This window comes from Myotis yumanensis, unplaced genomic scaffold, assembly GCF_028538775.1.
Source record: "Myotis yumanensis isolate MYYU_CA2020_CCGP unplaced genomic scaffold, mMyoYum1.0.hap1 SCAF_2, whole genome shotgun sequence".
NCBI lineage: Eukaryota > Metazoa > Chordata > Mammalia > Chiroptera > Vespertilionidae > Myotis > Myotis yumanensis.
The window spans coordinates 69,554,799-69,573,067 of NW_027223753.1; the positions used below are offsets into that span (position 1 = coordinate 69,554,799).

At 40.4% G+C, this 18,269-nt stretch overlaps 1 protein-coding gene and 1 long non-coding RNA gene across 2 annotated transcripts in view; both read right to left on the minus strand.

Annotated features, from left to right (window-relative positions):
- ZNF644 (zinc finger protein 644) overlaps nt 1–18,269 on the minus strand; it is a 122,352-nt gene that overhangs the window by 70,400 nt on the left and 33,683 nt on the right. Inside the window, 1 exon segment of the mRNA XM_070405579.1 lies at nt 6,811–6,871. Within this exon segment, the coding sequence (XP_070261680.1) occupies nt 6,811–6,854 (44 nt within the window). The 5' untranslated portion in view covers nt 6,855–6,871.
- On the minus strand, nt 3,738–6,048 carry LOC139003558 (uncharacterized). Its single transcript, XR_011470260.1, has 2 exons — nt 4,684–6,048; nt 3,738–3,912 (listed from the first exon to the last, which is right to left on the minus strand). It is a non-coding gene; the product is annotated as an uncharacterized lncRNA (long non-coding RNA).

The window sequence follows — 18,269 nt, forward strand, 5'->3', positions numbered from 1 at the left end:
TGATACCAACAAAGAGAAAAATCAAATGTTAGACTATATCTGACAACTGTTTGAAATAATCATCCTATATAATAAAAGCCTAAAATGCAAATTGTCCCCTTGACCGGGAGTTTGACCAGGGCGTCCCCTCCCCACCACCGGCCCAGACCGATGGGCCTGATCGGGACAGGCCAGCCAGACCCAACCCTTGCACGAATTCATTCACTGGGCCTCTAGTGTCAAATATTAACTGACTATAACGGCAGGGGTTTATTTCTGGGCTCTCTATTCTGTTCCATTAACCTATATGTTTTTATGCCAATACCAGGCTGTTTGATTACTATGGCCTTGTAGTATAGTTAAATATCAGGTAGCATGATTATTCCAACTTTCTTCTTCTTTCTCAAGATTGCTGTTACTATTCGGGGTCTTCTGTGGTTCCATATAAATTTTTGGAATATTTGTTCTACCTCTGTGAAACATACTGTTGATATCTTAATAGCAATTGCATGGAAACTGTAGACTACTTTGGGTAGTATGGACATTTTAATGATGTTAGTTAATTCTTCCTATCCATACACACGGTATATACTTCCACTTATTTATGTCTTCTTCAATTTCTTTCTTCAATGTCTTATAATTTTTCGAGTACAGGTCTTTTAAAATATCTTTGGTCAAATTTATTCCTAGGTATTTTATAATTCTTGAAGCAATTGTGAACACCTATATGTATTTTTAATAGCCAGAGAAACCACTATAAATATTAGACCGGGTGGTTCAGTTGGCTAAAGCATTGTCCAGTACACCAAAAGGTTGTGGGTTCAATTCACAGTTGGGGTGCATACAGGAAGCAACTAGTCAGGGCACATACCTAGGTTGTGGGTTCGATCCCAGTCGGGATACATAGAGGAGGCAACAATCAATGTTTCTTTCTCACATCGATGACTCTCTTTCCTTCCCTTCCTCTCCCTCTAAAATCAACAAAAAAAACCCCCACATATCCTTGGGTGAGGATTAAAAAAATTAGTTATACACTTAAGAAAAACACCCCTATCAGTAAATAATAATGTAATCCTTAAAAAATGTTCAAGTAACCAACAAGAAGGCAAAAAAAGAGAAACAGAAGAGTGACAACCAGAGGAAACATATCAAAAATTATTTTGAGTGTATGTGGTCTAAATACAGGAACAAAATCACTGAGTGGAAAAAAATACAAATAAACTAAATGCAGCTTACAAAAAAACATACTTCAAATTCAATGACATACATGGGCTGAAAGTAAAAGTATGAAAAAATATACACTATTAATTTTTAAAAGGGGCCAGGAGTGGTTATATTTATAAAGTCTGGTAAAGTAGACTTCAGAAAAAATAAATTAATAGTATCCAAGAGGAACATTAAATAATGAGAAAAAGATCAACACATCAGAAACACATGATCCTAAATGTATATGTAATGCACCAAGCAAGAGAACCGCTAAACAAATACTGATATGGATGAAAGAGATGAATCCACAATTATAGTTGGAGACTTTAACACACTTCTTTCAGCAACTGATACAACTACTAGATAAAACATAAGCAAGAATATTAAAAAATCTGAACCCAATCTACCAATAAGATCTAATTGACATATATAGAACACTGCAACTAGCAACAGAGGAAAACATTTTTCAAGTGTCCATAAATAATTATTCATAAAGATATACAGTATCCACAGCAATAAAACAAACCTGAACAAACTAAAAATAAATAAATAAATAAATAAAAAAATTATATGTTAAGGATTTTTCTCAGCTCTTTTTTTCAATTCTTAAATTTACTGATTTCTAGAATTAAAGAATTTGAAAAAAGGAGTTCATAGACTTTAAGGCTGATTTGAGACAAATAATTATAGCTTATCATACATGTTAAAGACAACAAAAGCATAACCACAAAGAAGGAAAGTTTTCTTAATGTTCAGGTTGCAAGAAACAACCTGATACTGTGAGAGTATGAATGGCATGCTGTTAGTCCAGATTTAATTTTCTTTCTATTTACGTACATATTATGTTAACATTTGTTTGTGGCAAATTATAAAGAAATTCATCATTATGAAATATTTATCCTAAATAAATATGAAGGGAACAAAGAAGGCTATTTGCTCACATGTCAGCATATGTAGCTTTTAGTAAAATCTGGTTATTCAATATTAAAAACTAAATACAGTACTTAAACCATGAAAGTATGTTAATTGATGGATTTAATAATGAAATGCAGGTGACATTTCAAACCTTTGAAAAATATCACAATTAAAGAAATGCACAAATAAATATACTTTTCACTGATTAGACTGGCAAGAATTAAAACACAAATGAACATTTAGCATAGTGTGGGGAAACAGATATTCTCAAAAACTGCTAATAAGAATGTTATGATACAATCTCATTGCAATTTTGCAATATATATCATAAATTAAAGGACATATACAGGGACCCAGCAAACCATTACTACAAATTACCATACAGACATTCTCACACAATCCCAATGATATAGTCAAGAATATTTATTGCAGTATTGCTTATATAAGCAAAAAACAAACAAAAAAAAACCCCTGAGATTTACCCAAGTATCTAAACAGTTATATGTAATGTATATATGAAAAAATGTCCAAGACCAAGATATATTGCTAAATGGAAATAGATGCACAATATATACAAGCTATTTTTGATAACTTATGGGGAGCACAGTGCTGGGAGAGAAGAGAGTTTTACTTCTTATTTTTAAATATTTCTATACTATTTGCTCACACATATAAGGAATATGATTTTTATTTTAAAATACAATTTTGAAAATACTGATTGTTGCTTGGCAATATATTTGAAAAGTCAAATGTACACTGTACAATGTCATCAAGAGTGAAGAACAAATAATCTTATTAATTAAAAGGTGTGTTTTTTCACATTACAACAATGGGAAGCACATCTACAGTGCTACTAACACAGAGAGGTTAATTTGGAAATTAAGAAAATTAAGCTAAAAAAAGACACACTTTTGTGAAGAACTTCAAATCCTTGGAGTTAGGAATTTTGCAAAATGGAAAAGCTTAGCAGCAGTTGACTAAAATATTCAAGCACAAAATGAAGAGGAAGAGTCTGAATTCAAATATACCTATCAGCCTCTGGGAGGGGAACGCGCTAGTCTAAAATCTAATAAAGACACTAAGTCAAGCAATCACAAGATTAAATTTCTCTGAATACTCAAAATTTATCAACAAAAAACCTAAACACACTTAACATCCATGATGAAATAAAAGAAATAACTGGGGTCCTACATTCAATAAGAATCTGTGTCTAAGAAAACCTTTGTAAAGAGATAGAGGAACAGCATGAGATGGGGTCAACATCCAACTCTGTGTTCAACCTTTACGGCAGAAGCTGCAAAGAGGAAAAGCAACAAATTGATCCCAGTGGGAAAGAACCTCTCCTCGCTTTGGACTTGCTAGAAGGCAATCAAGCTGCAGGCATAAAAACTCCCCAGCTGACTACGATATCCAACCCAACTAGCCAAATTTCAAATATGGAAGAAAACTAGTGCAAAATGCTTTAAAGTTTTATAAAGTTTCATTTCTTAAGAAAATATAGAGGGGGATAAATGGTGATGGAAGAAGACTTGACTTGGGGTGGTAAACACAATACAATATACAGATGATGTATTATAGAACTATAAACCTAAAACCCATGTAATTTTATTAACCAATGTCACACCAATAAAATTCAATAAAAAAGTAAAAAATATATATTATTTATGTATATTACAGATTTACAATGATAAAACAAACTTTTAAAAAATACTTTTCAGCAAACAGCAAGTTTCCTAAGCTATAGGAAACGAAAATGTTATCACAATTCCAGGCTATAATTCAATTTCTTCCTCCACTCCAACAGTTTTTACCCTGAGGAAAATGAGAAAAAGTTTTCTTTACTTCTTACAAAAGTGACCAATCTTCCTAATCTTCTACTTCTATTAGTCTAACACATCTTTTTAAATTTTTAGAAAAATAAATATTACAAACTAGTACAAAAGAAATAAGTAGTATAAACACTATTAGTAACAAACACTCCAATTTCCATAACATGGATTAATACCTTCATTTGGAAAGAGTAATCAAAATCAATAATGATTAGCTATTTTATACCAACTAGACTAAAAGAAGACAGGATATTTTATTTCTCTTTCCAAAATGTCTATAATGAATGCTGCCTCTATATTGCTCATAGGCTCCTTCATACAACTCAACAGCAACTGAAGTGCTAAAGCCCCCATCCTATTCCAGCAAATATTCTGAATCTCTATTTGTCTGAGAGATAGCTTTTCATTGTTCTATGTTATAAACATTCATTAAGTACTGTGCTGAGATAAATAAAACATGGAAGGTATCTACCTTCAAAGAGCTCACAATCTAGTAAAGAAAACCGACTATGGTGGTATGGCCAGATCTGGCTCAAAAACAAAATGATGCTTAAGATGGACTATTTCAGGAGATAAGCTGATGAGGAGGGAGGGACACTGACAACTGGGGATGCAAGTGGTTGGAGAAGACTGACAACATATACTTAGGACTAAAACTAAGAATATAAAGCATCATATTTTGTTTACTCAGATACTGCTAGGCATTCTGAAACAGCTACAGTGATAACATTGTATAGCATATTATAGAGCTTACATTTTATTGTGCAGGTGATGAGGAAAATGAACAGGAAAACTAGAGGAAGAAAAGCAGCTGTAGAATGTTGGCACTCGGAGAATCCAATAAACAAAATTATAGACAGTGAATTAAAAATTTGTAGTATTTTCATATAACAGAGTATTACTGAACATTAAAAAATAATGAACTACTGATACAACAACATGGAGGAATCTCAAAAAGCATTATGTTGTATGAAAAACAGAAACAAGAGAATACAGAATGTATAATTTTATATACACAAAATTCAAGGAAAACTAAGCTATGCTGATAGAATTCAGAATGATGCTTACCTCAGGGAGAAAGGATATTGGATTTGGAAGGGAAGAGCAAGAGGAACTTTCTGGGACAATAAAAATATTCTACATCTTGATCTGGATAGTGGTTATATATATAAACACATATATTTAAAAGTCATTCAGCTCTGTACTTTAAAGTTTCCACATTTTACCATACATACATTAGAACTTAATATAAAAAGAAAACTGCACATATAATTGGGGTGGGATAAAGTCAGAGTAAATTAAACCAGTATCATCCCTTGAGTAATACCTAACTTATAAGAAATCAAAATAAAGCTTCTAATAAACCCTGTATATTCAACTAGCAAACAAAATCCCTGTAAGACCTTAAGTACAGTAGCTTCTCTCCTTCAGGAAGATATGCAGGCAAATGTTCCTTATAATGCATGCTAGCAAAATAAAATGCTTTTCCTAAATAAAAAGAAATAGTGCCCTATTAACCAAAAAATAAATATTTTCTACACTGCAGTCACCTATCTCATAGGAGGTAATATAAAGATTAATAAGGCATAAGGAGCACTTAATGCAATATACAAACAATAAATATTCTTCAAACTACCATTACTATCATCCTATATAATAAACCCTAATATGCAAATTGACTGAACAGCAGAATGACTGGTCACTATGATGCTCAATGAACACAAGGGGGCAGATGCTCAACGCAGGAGTTGCCCCCTGGTGGTCAGTGCGCCAGAGCCGGGCTCACGGCTGGCGGGCACAGCGGCGGTGGTGGGAGCCTTTCCCGCCTCTGCGGAAGCACTAAGGATGTCTGACTGCCAGCTTTGGCCCACTCCTCATGGGGAGCGGGCCTAAGCTGTCAGTCGAACATCCCCTGAGGGCTCCCAGACTGCGAGAGGGTGCAGGCCAGGCTGAGCACCGGGTCTCTGGTTATTATATAATAGCAATAAAAGGGAAACTGCTTAAATTATGTCTAAACCACTTATTGAGAATACAATATTTAACTGCATATTATTCAATTATAGCACTTCTCATACCAGGTATGTTTTTTTAACTTTGAGATCAGCAAGTTTCTGACAGCTGAACCATCTGGTTAGATTAGAGAAAGATCAAGTTATGTAATTTTATGAAAGTATTCTTACTTTATATCTTGAAACCATATACACTTAACAATAGATAGTAAATGTCTATTTTTTAACATTTCAACAGTTTATATTATTAAAAAGCACTCTTTTTAATGATATAAGACAAAAAGTCTTATATTATACCAGACCAAAAGTACATGGCCAAAATTCAATTTTTTGGAAGTCAACAGCCTTAAAAAAAATAAAAGCAAATCAGAATGCTAAATTTAAAAAAGAGAGATACCCACAAGAAAATATTAAACCATTCATTTATAATTCTGAATATTCTGTGAAAAAGTCACAATTTGGATAATTTAGCCAATTTGTGGAAGTACTTTATTAACTTTATTAATGGAAATAAGAAAGTAAAGTTCATAAAAGCAAAGACTACTCAAGTACTATAATCCACAAGTGAAGCAACCTAATAAACCTTTTATTGAATCTGATTTTCTAACATGTTTTATAGTTATTAGAAACTGCACATCTAAGTTATAAAACTCAACATAGAAGAGGAAATTATTCAGTTCCACAATTTGATAACTGTATTTTTCTCCCACCAAATCAACTGGGTCAAGTGCATCAAAAAGTCAATTCTTTGTATTTCAGAATTTTATTAAAAAACTCATTGATTCTGGACTAGAAGGCACTTAAATTTTATTTTTTTTGGTATTATTCCTAGTTTGGTATGTACTATTTTAAAAAAGTAGTCTTCTACTTACCTAGATTTTGTCTTATTAACATCTTGCTGCAGGAGCAATCTCATTCAAAATTAAATCAAACCTGAAAGAATACAGGTAAAACCATCATTTAGTTTTCTGCTCCAGATATGAATAATTATATCTATGACACACAATGCTTTTAAATTAAAAACTGCAAATCAAAATTTTTCTTGGTAAGACATCTATCTGAAAAATTGTTCAACTAAAACATGATTATTTTAACCTTCATGAAACTTGCTAAGTCCTATTATTTTTTTAGAAAAATAATCTATTTAAATGAGAAATAGTTTCTAGTTCTCTTCAAAACATTTTACAAAAATTTGTTGTAATAATTTTAATAGTATGTCAATAGCTATAATTAAAATCAGAATTTGTTCATAAAACATAATATCTAGATCAATGTTTACCTAATGCTATTATGTACATATCAAAAAATGCCAAATAGTTGAAGAAAAAAATACAGAATAAGATACTTAAAAGTATATACTAATAGTAGCTATAATAATAGCTAACACTGATTAAGTACTTTAAAAATACCAGGAATCATTACAGAGAATAGCATATATTGATACCCTCCTATTTCCTCAATTTAATCTTCAATCTAGTATAACCTTCACCCCAACACTCCACTGAAAATTTACTTGTAAAAAATCTACTTATCTCTAATTTTATCACATTCTATAAATTCTGAGGACTCAGTATGTCCTACCCTGAACTCTAAACATCTCTTTCCCCTGCCTCAAACAGGCTTGTAACTCTTCTGAATTCTTGTTCTCAAAAAACTGCACCAGCATACCTATTGCCATTTATACCCAGATTACTATAACTGTTCTATTTCCAGACTATCTTCTCAAATTCATCCTTTCCAGAACTATAAAAGTAATCTTTTTGCAATGTCTATATTGAAGATGTCATATCTATGCTTCAAGTCCTTCCATAGTACCATCAATGACTGCATCTCTATCTATCCCTAATTTTTACTCTCACTTTTACCCCCATGCTTCTACTACACCAAATTCTTCAACTCTCAGAACAGCCTCATGCTCTCAGCTTTCATACCTTTTCACATGGTGAACTATGCCTACTTTATATCTCTCTTTAACTTCACTAATACCTTTTTACTAGTTTTTCAAATATTTAGCCCAGTCACCCTGACAGATCCTTCTTTAATTTCTCCAGCTATGTATAGCTGTGTTTCTAAACTGCTATAGCAACTGGTAGTAGTTCTGTATCAAACCTATCTGTTTACTTGTGTATTTTCTGAACTACAATGTGGACAAAAATTCATTTATCTCATTTTAGCATTTTCACTGGATGAGCACATTATAAAAGCATAACAATGTAGACTGATTGCAGAAATTCTGTGTTGTATCCTAAAATGTACATAGGAATATAGAAGAAAAACAAGTAAAATTCAGGCTGAGTTGAAGTCACATTTTCAAAGACCGGAGGGAAAAAATTCACATCACTTCTGGATCTAGTCATGTTACTTTATGAAATAACTATGTATAAGTGAAAATATGATTGTCAAAAATCAGCCAAGTAAAATCTTTTATTGGAAAGGGATGAATTCTTTCCTAGAGCCTTCAGAGAGAGAATAATCCTGCTGACACCTTAATTTCTGTCCAGTGATACTGATTTCAAACTTCTGGCTTCCAGAACTATGGGAGACTAAGTTTCCGTTATTTTAAGCCATCTATCTAGTCTGTGGTAATCTGTTAGACCAGTCATCAAAAAGTAATATACTGAGTACGGTAGGTTCTCTAGGAAATAAATTAGGACCACAACATAAAAGTTGTTAGGGACTTAATTGTGTCCCTATAAAATGCATATTGTGAAGCCCTAACACCCAATGTGACTGTATATTTGAAGACAAGGCCTTTAAGGACATAAATGAGGTTCAAATGAAATCGTAAGTGTGAACCCTAATCCAATAGGACTAATGAATATTGAGAAAAAATACTCAAAAAAAATATCCTCAGCAAACCAAGTTCAACAGCACATTAAAAGACTTATACCATGCCGAAACCGGTTTGGCTCAGTGGATAGAGTGTCGGCCTGCGGACTGAAAGGTCCCAGGTTCGATTCCGGTCGAGGGCGTGTACCTGGGTTGCGGGCACATCCCCAGTAGGAGATGTGCAGGAGGCAGCTGGTCGATGTTCCTCTCTCATCGATGTTTCTAACTCTCTATCTCTCTCTCCCTTCCTCTCTGTAAAAAATCAATAAAATATATTAAAAAAAAAAAAAAAAAAAAAAAGACTTATACCATAATGATCAAGTTGGGTTTATTCCTAGAAGGCAAGATGGCTCAACAAATAAAAATCAATCGATGTAATACGCCACATTAATAGAATGAATGACAGAAATCACAATAATCTCAACTGATGCTGAAAAAGCATGATAGAGACAATCAATAAACTAAGACTAGAAGGAAACTACCTCAACATAATCAAAGCCATATGTGAAAAACCCACAAATAACATCATACTTAATTGGTGAAAACAAATTAAGGCTGAAAACGTTTTCTCTAAGATCAAGAAGATGAGATGCCCACTTATACATATTACTTCTATTCAACACAGTACTTAAAGTACTAGCCAGAGCAAATAAATAAGAAAAATAAAAGGTATCCAAATTGGAAAGGAAGAAATAAAATTATCTGTTTGCAGATAACATGATTTTTTAGGTAGAAAATTCTACAGATTCTTAAAAACAACTGTTAAAATCAGTAAATGATTTCAGCAAAATTGCGGGATATAAAATCAGCATATGAAAATGAGTTGTTTCTATATACTAAAAATGATCAAATTAAAAAACTAAATAATGAAAAAAAATCTCATTTAAAAAGCATAAAAAAGTAATACTTGGGAACAGACTTAACCAAGGAGGCGAAAGACTTATACATGAAAAAAATTACAAAACATTACTAAAATAAATCAACGATACAAATAAATGGAGAGACATCCCATGTTCATGAACTGAAAGACTTAACATTGTTAAAATCTCTATAGTACCCAAAGTAATCTAAAGTTCAATGCAATCCCTACCAAAATCTTCGCACATCAAAGGAAACAATCAACAGAGGAAAAAGGCAATCTACAGAAGTGGAGAATAATTTTTGCAAATCATGTATTTGATGAGGTTAATACCCAAAATATAAAAAGAACATCTAACACTCAACATTAAAAAAAACTCAAAAAAATGGGTAAAGGATTTGACTAGACCCGTGGTTGGCAAACCGCGGCTCGCAAGCCACATGCAGCTCTTTGGCCCCTTGAGTGTGGCTCTTCCACAAAATACCACGTGCAGGTGTGCACGTACAGTGTAATTGAAACTTCGTGGCCCATGCGCAGAAGTTGGTATTTTGTGGAAGAGCCAGTATTTTGTGGAAGAGCCACACTCAAGGGGCCAAAGACACGCATGTGGCTCGTGAGCCGCGGTTTGCCAAGCCGCAGTTTGCCGACCACTGGACTAGACAAATATCCAAAATAGATATACAAATATCCAACAAGTATATGAAAAGATGTTCAACCTTCCTAATTATAAGAGAAACATAAATCAAAATCACAATGAGATATTATTTCACATCCAATAGGATGGCCACAATCCAAAGAACAGAAAATCACAGTGTCGACAAGGATGCAGAGAATTGGAATTCTTGTACATTGTTGGTGGGAATGTAAATAGTGCAGCCATTATCGTATGGAAGTTTCTCAAAAAATTAAAAATAGAATTACCATACGATCCTGCAATCCCAGTCTGGGTATGAATCCAAAAGAATTCAAAGTAGGGTCTCCAAGATATTTACACACCCAAGCTCACTGCAGCATTATTCACAATAGCCAAGAGATGGAAGCAACTTGACTGTCCATTGACAGGTGAATGGATAAAGAAAATGTGGTATATACATAAAATGGAATATTATGCACTGACCAGTGTGCTCAGTGGTTAGAGTGTCGGCCTGTACACCAAAGGGTCCTGGGTTAAATTCCTGATCAAGGGCACGTGCCTGGGTTGCAGGTTCGATTTCCTGGGTTAAGTGCAGAAGGCAACCAGTTGATGTGTGTCTTTACATCAATGTTTCTCTTTCTTTTTAAAAAAATTTTGTATTTATTTTATTGTCTAAAGTTTTACATATGTCTCCTTTTCTCTCAATTGACCGCCTCCCCCCAGCCATTCCCACCCTGGGCAAGCCCCCCCCCCCGCCCCGCCCCAGTGTCTGTGTGCATTGGTTATGCTAATATGCATGCATACAAGTCCTTTGGTTCCTCTCTAACCCCCCTCCCTCCCTACCATTTGTCTCTGGATCTATTCTTGTTCATCAATTTATGTTGATCATTATATTCCACATATGAGTGAGATCATGTGATATTTATCTTTCTCCAACTGGCTTATTTCGCTTAGCATAATGCTCTCCAGTTCTATCCATGCTGTTGCAAATGGTAAAAGTTCCTTCTTTTTTTATAGCAGCATAATATTCCATTGTATAGATGTACCACAGATTTTTAATCCACTCATCTGCTGATGGGCACTTAGGCTGTTTCCAAATCTTAGCTATTGTAAATTGTGCTGCTATGAACATAGGGGTGCATATATCCTTTCTGATTGGTGTTTCTGGTTTCTTGAGATATATTCCTAGAAGTGGGATCACTGGGTCTAATGGGAGTTCCATATTTAACTTTTTGAGGAAACTCCATACTGTCTTCCACAGTGGCTGCCCCAGTCTGCATTCCCACCAGCAGTGCATGAGGATTCCTTTTTCTCCACATCCTCGCCAGCACTTGTCATTTGTTGATTTGTTGATGACAGCCATTCTGACAGGTGTGAGATGTATCTCATTGTTGTTTTGATTTGCATCACTCAGATGATTTGTGACTTTGAGCATGTTTTCATGTCTCTGGGCCTTCTGTATGTTCACTTTCGAAAAGTATCTACTTAGATCCTTAGCCCATTTTTTCAATGTTTCTCTTTCTATCTTCTCTCCCCTTCCCTCCCTCCCACTCTCTAAAAATTCAATGAAAAAAATATCCTCAGGTGAGGATTAACAAAATAAAGAGAAGGAAATCCTGTTAACATGTTACATTACTAGATGCCCGGTGTACGGATTCATGCACCGGTGGGGCCCCTGGGCCTGGCCTGTAGGGATCAGGCCAAAACTGGCTCTCTGACATCCCCCAAGGGGTCCCGGATTGCAAGAGGGTGGTTCTCAGGTGACACACCCCAGAATCGGGCTCCCTCCTCTCTGGTTCCAGGCGTGTCACCCGAGAATTGCAGCTGCCAAGTCACCACAGCTCGGCAGCTCCTGCAATGAGCGTGTGCCCCCTGGTGGTCAGTATGCATCATAGCTACCGGTTGGACGGTCAGATGGTCGCTTAGGCTTTTATATACATAGACTAGAGGCCCGGTGCATGAAATTCATGCACTGGGGATGGGTGAGGGGTCCCTTAGCCCAGCCTGTGCCCTCTTGCAGTCCGGGACCCCTCCCTCCTTACTGCCTACCTGCTTGCTGCTTCCTACCGCTTGGCTTGCTGTTCCTTAGTGCTGCCGCGAAGGCTCCCACCACCGCCACTGCAGTCACCAGCTGCCCTGGCCCCTGCCGTGGGTCAGAGCTCCTCTGCTACAGCAAAGGTTTGGGTTCCATTCTGCCAGGGCACCTACTTAGGTTTCAAGTTGATCCCTGGTTGGGGTTGACTGCTGCTCAGGAAGTGACTGAGGACCGTGTGCTCTAGTCATTCGGTGGGGAGCTGGGGTTCCATTGCCAACCTGGCCCACTCTGATCCCCACTACTCCCGCTCCTACATCAAGGATGACTTCAACTATGGCAGCTGCGTGGCCTCCGCCAGTGTACACATCCGCATGGTGGGTAGACACCCTCTCTGTGGCTCTCCAGGCATGGCTGCTGCACAGTTGCCCCAGAGGCGGATTTCCGGGTTCCCAGGGAGAGTGCCCTCCATGCCGGACTCCCAGGGAGGGCTGGGTTGGAGGGAAAGCACTTCGCCTGGAGCAGAGCACCTGTCTTGTGCAGGGCTCGCAGGGTTTGTGTCTCTGATCCTGCCCTCAGCAGCCCCAGCGCCAAGGTGGTGGGCTTTGGGGCTGCTTGGGTGCCGGCCCCCCCCCTGCGGGTTTGTGTCTCCGATCCTGCCCCAAGCAGCCCCAGCACTGTGGTGGCGGAGCTTGGTGCTGCTGGGTTCAGGGCCCACCTGAGGGTTTGTGCCTCTGATCTGGCCCCCAGCAGCCCCAGCACCATGGTGGCAGGGCTTGGGTCTGCTGGGTGCTGGGCCCTCCTGTGTATTGTGTCTCTCATCCGGCCTCCAGCAGCCCCAGCAACACGGTGGCTGGCCTTGGGTCTGCTGGGTGCCAGGCCTACGGGTTTGTGTCTCTGATACCCCCAGCAGCCCCAACACCCTGATGGCGGGGCTTGGGGCTGCTGAGTGCCGGGCCTGCATGTTTGTGTCTCTGATTGGGCCCCCAGCAGCCCCTGCAAGAATAGGGCTTCCTTGCACCGATCGTGCCGCCAAGCCCCGCAGCCCAGGACCGCACACAGGGGTCCCGCCCGCCCAGGGTCGCACACGGGGGTCCCGGCCGCCCAAGGCCGCACACGGGGGCCCGCCACCCAGGGCCACACATGGGGGTCCCGCCCACCCAGGGCCGCACACGGGGGTCCCAGCCGCCCAGGGCCGCACACGGGAATCCTGCCACCCAGTGCCGCACACGGGGGTCTCGGCTGCCCAGGGCCACACTCGGGGGTCCCGGCTGGGGGCGGTGCTTAGGCAGTGCATTCGCACCACCAAGCCCCGCCACTCAGGGCTGCACACAGGGGTCCCGGGCGCTCAAGGCCGCACACGGGGGTCCCGGCTGGGGGCGGGGCTTAGGCAGCACACGGGGGCCTGGATGGTGGCTCACGCTGGCCCGCACTGCCTGCAGTATGCAAATTAGCCGCCATGTTTGTTGGCGGTTAATTTGCATATCACGCTGATTAGCCAATGGGAGGCGTAGCGAAGGTATGGTCAATTACCATGTTTGTCTATTATTAGATAGGACTAGAGGCCCGGTGCACGAAATTCGTGCACTGGGGATGGGTGGGGGGTCCCTTAGCCCACCATGTGCCCTCTTGCAGTCCAGGACCCCTCCCTTGTTACTGCCCACCTGCTTGCTGCTTCCTACGGCTTGGCTTGCTGCTCCTTAGTTCTGCCACAAAGGCCTTGGGTCTGCTGGGTGCCGGGCCTGCGGGTTTGTGTCTCTGATACCCCCAGCAGCCCCAGCACCAAGGTGGCGGGCCTTGGGGCTGCTGGGTACAGGCCCCCCATTGCATGTTTGTGTCTTCTATCAGGCCCCCAGCAGCCCCAGCACCACCTAAATAACTTAAGGGAAACTTTATTTAGTCTTCTTTTAAAAGCAATCTAGTTTAAAAATGAGTTGCAGTTAAGACAGAACAAAGAACATGGTACCTAAGAGTGAGATAGACTGACAGAGGAGAGGCTGGGCACTGGTCAGGGGCTTACATGCCAACTGTTCTCCACCTGGGAAATGATGTAAAATCGTTTCTTTAGTTTTCTGCTTAATGGTCTTCTCCAGCACTGAGGTCAGGGGAGCCCCCTTCCAGGCCGTAGGCTGCTTCTTAGAGTCGAAATTTTCGCCATAGGCCTCTGCCTAGGAAAGGACCTCTGCACCCCCAGGGTGCATGAACACACAGGGCTTCCATCAGGCTCCTCAGATCCCGGGGCCGGGAGGCCCCTCGGCCCCGCTGATCCCGGGGCCGGGAGGCCCCTCGGCTCCGCTGATCGGGGCGGCCGGGAGGCCTCTCGGCCCCGCTGATCCCGGGGCCGGGAGGCCCCTCGGCCCCGCTGATCCCGGGGCCGGGAGGCCCCTCGGCTCCGATGATCCCGGGGCCGGGAGGCCCCTCGGCTCCGATGATCCCGGGGCCGGGAGGCCCCTCGGCTCCGATGATCCCGGGACCGGGAGGCCTCTCGGCTCCGATGATCCCGGGGCCGGGAGGCCTCTCGGCTCCGCTGATCCCGGCGGCCGGGAGGCCTCTCGGCTCCAATGATCCCGGGGCCGGGAGGCCCCTCGGCCCCGTTGATCCAGGCGGCCGGGAGGCCCCTCGGCCCCGCTGATCCCGGGGCCGGGAGGCCCCTCGGCTCCGATGATCCCGGGGCCGGGAGGCCCCTCGGCCCCGATGATCCCGGGGCCGGGAGGCCCCTCGGCCCCGCTGATCCCGGGGCCGGGAGGCCCCTCGGCCCCGTTGATCCAGGCGGCCGGGAGGCCCCTCGGCCCCGATGATCCCGGGGCCGGGAGGCCCCTCGGCCCCGCTGATCCCGGGGCCGGGAGGCCCCTCGGCCCCGCTGATCCCGGGGCCGGGAGGCCCCTCGGCCCCGCTGATCCCGGGGCCGGGAGGCCCCTCGGCTCCGCTGATCCCGGGGCCGGGAGGCCTCTCGGCTCCGCTGATCCTGGGGCCGGGAGGCCTCTCGGCTGCTGATCCAGGCGGCCGGAGGCCTCTTGGCTCCGCTGATCCCGGCCTGGCTGCCGCCGCCATCTTGGCTGACAGTTAATTTGCATATACTCACTGATTAGCCAATGAAAAGGGTAGCGGTCGTACGCCAATTACCATGTTTCTCTTTTATTAGTGTAGATGGATGAACCTTGGGGACATTATATTAAGTGAAATAAGCCAATCACAAAAGGACATATACTGTATGATTTCACTGACATGAAGTATCTATAGTAGTCAAAAATCAGAGAAAAATTAAGTAGAAAGGAAACAAAATAGTGTTTAATGAGTAAAAAATTTCATCTTTGAAAAATAAGTTCCAGAGACCTGTTGCACAACAATGTAAACATACTTACCACTGAACTGTACACTTAAAAATGATTATAATGTTATATATTTTACAATTTTAAAAATATCAAGGGGAGAAATTAATACAAGGGCAAGATAGGATAACAGGGATTGAGGTTGTCCTCTACCTTAGAAACCAGAAACATATATGAAATGATAGTTTTCAGATATTTAGATAGGCAACTAATGATAGGTTTATATAGATGTCAAATCTGTTCAAACTATACACTCTAAAATTTGTAATTTACTATGTCAATTATACTTCAATAAATCTGTTTTTTAAAACCACAATATGAAAATAATAAACTGGAAGAAGAAAAAAGTCAAATTCTCAAATTAAGAAAGTTAGAATGGTAATAATGAACACAAAAAGAACACTGTAGTTTATAACCAAAACAGTAAAGATACAAATGAATCATCTTTCTATATCCTTAACTGGTACTACAATTACCCTACAACTGGTAATTCTATGTATGAACAATGCTTCCAAAATCCTAACAGACACATTCGATGAAACAAGTATAACTAGAGTCATCTGTATACTGAACAGATAGATGTATTTAATTTATACTTGCCCCAAGTTCAATTCTCAAGCACAATTCCTACTGAAATATAACAAGGCTCAACCTAGAACTTAATACACAATAAAAATTAATTACACAGCATGAGCCACAAAGTCTGTCTGCAAAAACAGCCTCAATTCTGCAGCAACCCTTATCCACTCATTTGGCAAGGAGGCTTCGCAGTTTCTCCCATCAAGAGGTGGAGTCTCTTCCCCCAAACTTTAACTCTGGGCTTGACCTTATAAGGAAATCCAACCAGTAGAATAAAGCAGATGTCAGTTCGCCAGTTCTGAGTTAAGCCCCAGGAGACCATGCATACTTGTCCTCTTGGAACCCTGCCACCATAAGAACAAGCCCTCTCTAACCTACTGGAGGAGAGAGGACAGTTAGATATCCCATCCCAGGGCATCCTAAAGAACACAGTCAAGAGGGGCAGAGCCACCTTTCTGGTTGGCTACTGAATATACACTCAAAAATGAGCCCAGTGAAGACCAGAAATACTGCCTAGCTGACTCATAGACTTACTGTTTTAATGTTGGTTTCAAACTACCAAGTTTTAAAGTAATTTGTTACACAGCAGTAGCTGACACAACAACTCTATCTTAAAGATACCATATTAAAATTATTCTTAGCCCTAGAAGAGTTATTATTTGATTTACAGGTCGATGCTCAACCACTGGGCCACACTGGCTGGGCAAGAAAACATTCTTATTCAACTGTCAAGTTGTGCCAATTCTAGGTCCCTGAATCAAGGTATGAGCAGGTGACACCCAGGCTGATCAGAGGAATACCTTTTAATTTGTTTATGCATAGGAGTATGGCTCAAAGAGAGACATTTGGAATCCTTCTCAGGTTGTTTTCAAGCACTGAAAAAGGTACACTCTTCAGTGGAAATAATAGCTATAAGAATGATATAGGTCAGAGCAGCCAGTGGCTGGCTATCTCTGCTACCTCATGAAGATAACATATTTAGGAATGAAGCCACCACATACAAAATCCAACCCAAGAAACACAGACATTATCCTAATGATATCATATGCACCCATTGATCTAGGCACTCCTGAAATAATTTAATAGCAGAATAGGCAATATTTATCAACAGGCAATATTCCATCTACTGAGACATACTAGAGAATCTAAACAAAATATTAAAAATCATCAATTTGAAGACATCAAGGAGCTAATACAACAGTAAAGAATAACCAGGCCAAGATCCAAGACAAGATGGAAACCTACAGATATAAACCCAGTACCCAAGGATGCTTTTGGCTTGGAGTTATTTGCCAATCCAGATGACACAGCTGAGAAACTGATGATTGTTTCTCACATTGTTGTAGAGCAAGGGGAACTACAAGGGGAGTCCAAGGTTCAGTATGGTGGGAAATTATACTAAATGCTGCCCACTATTTGAGTTGAGATCCCAAAGGACTTAACTCTAGTGAGTCAGAACTAAACAAGTCCTTGCACGTACTGCAGCCTTACCTGAAGACATCTAGATGGCCACATTTAAAAAAAAAAATCCCAATCCCTAAAATTTAATTAAGATAACTCCAAACTGCTGGAGACCCCAGGTATGGCATAAGCAAACAAAAACCATCTCTGCAAAAAGATAGTATCACCATAGGACTCAGAGTTTCGGCCTGGAAAAGCAGCTGAAAATTTAAATGGAGAGAGCATGGCAGCAAGAGAAGCAAAAGAGTGAAACAAAAATTCTCAGTATGAACTGCCCAAATCACTGGATGACTAATAAACTATGTATGCACAGGGAAGAACTAAAGGCGTTAAAAGCAGAAAAGGTGGCAGAGGCCAGAGGAAAAAAAAACATTTTAAAAATAGAGCTGTACTGAATTTGATGCTTTTTCAAAAGGGTACATTTCCTCAGCTGTGCACAATTTGGGCAGCAGATAGCTGAAGCCCTACAAGGGTGAAGTGTCAGAAGAAAGAACCCACGCCCAGCTGAATAGTTGATAATTAGTAGAATCCTAGAAGCAAGAAAACCACAGAGAAAGCTTCAAAATCTGACTCTAAACTTCACCCAATAATTCTCAGAGGAACATTAA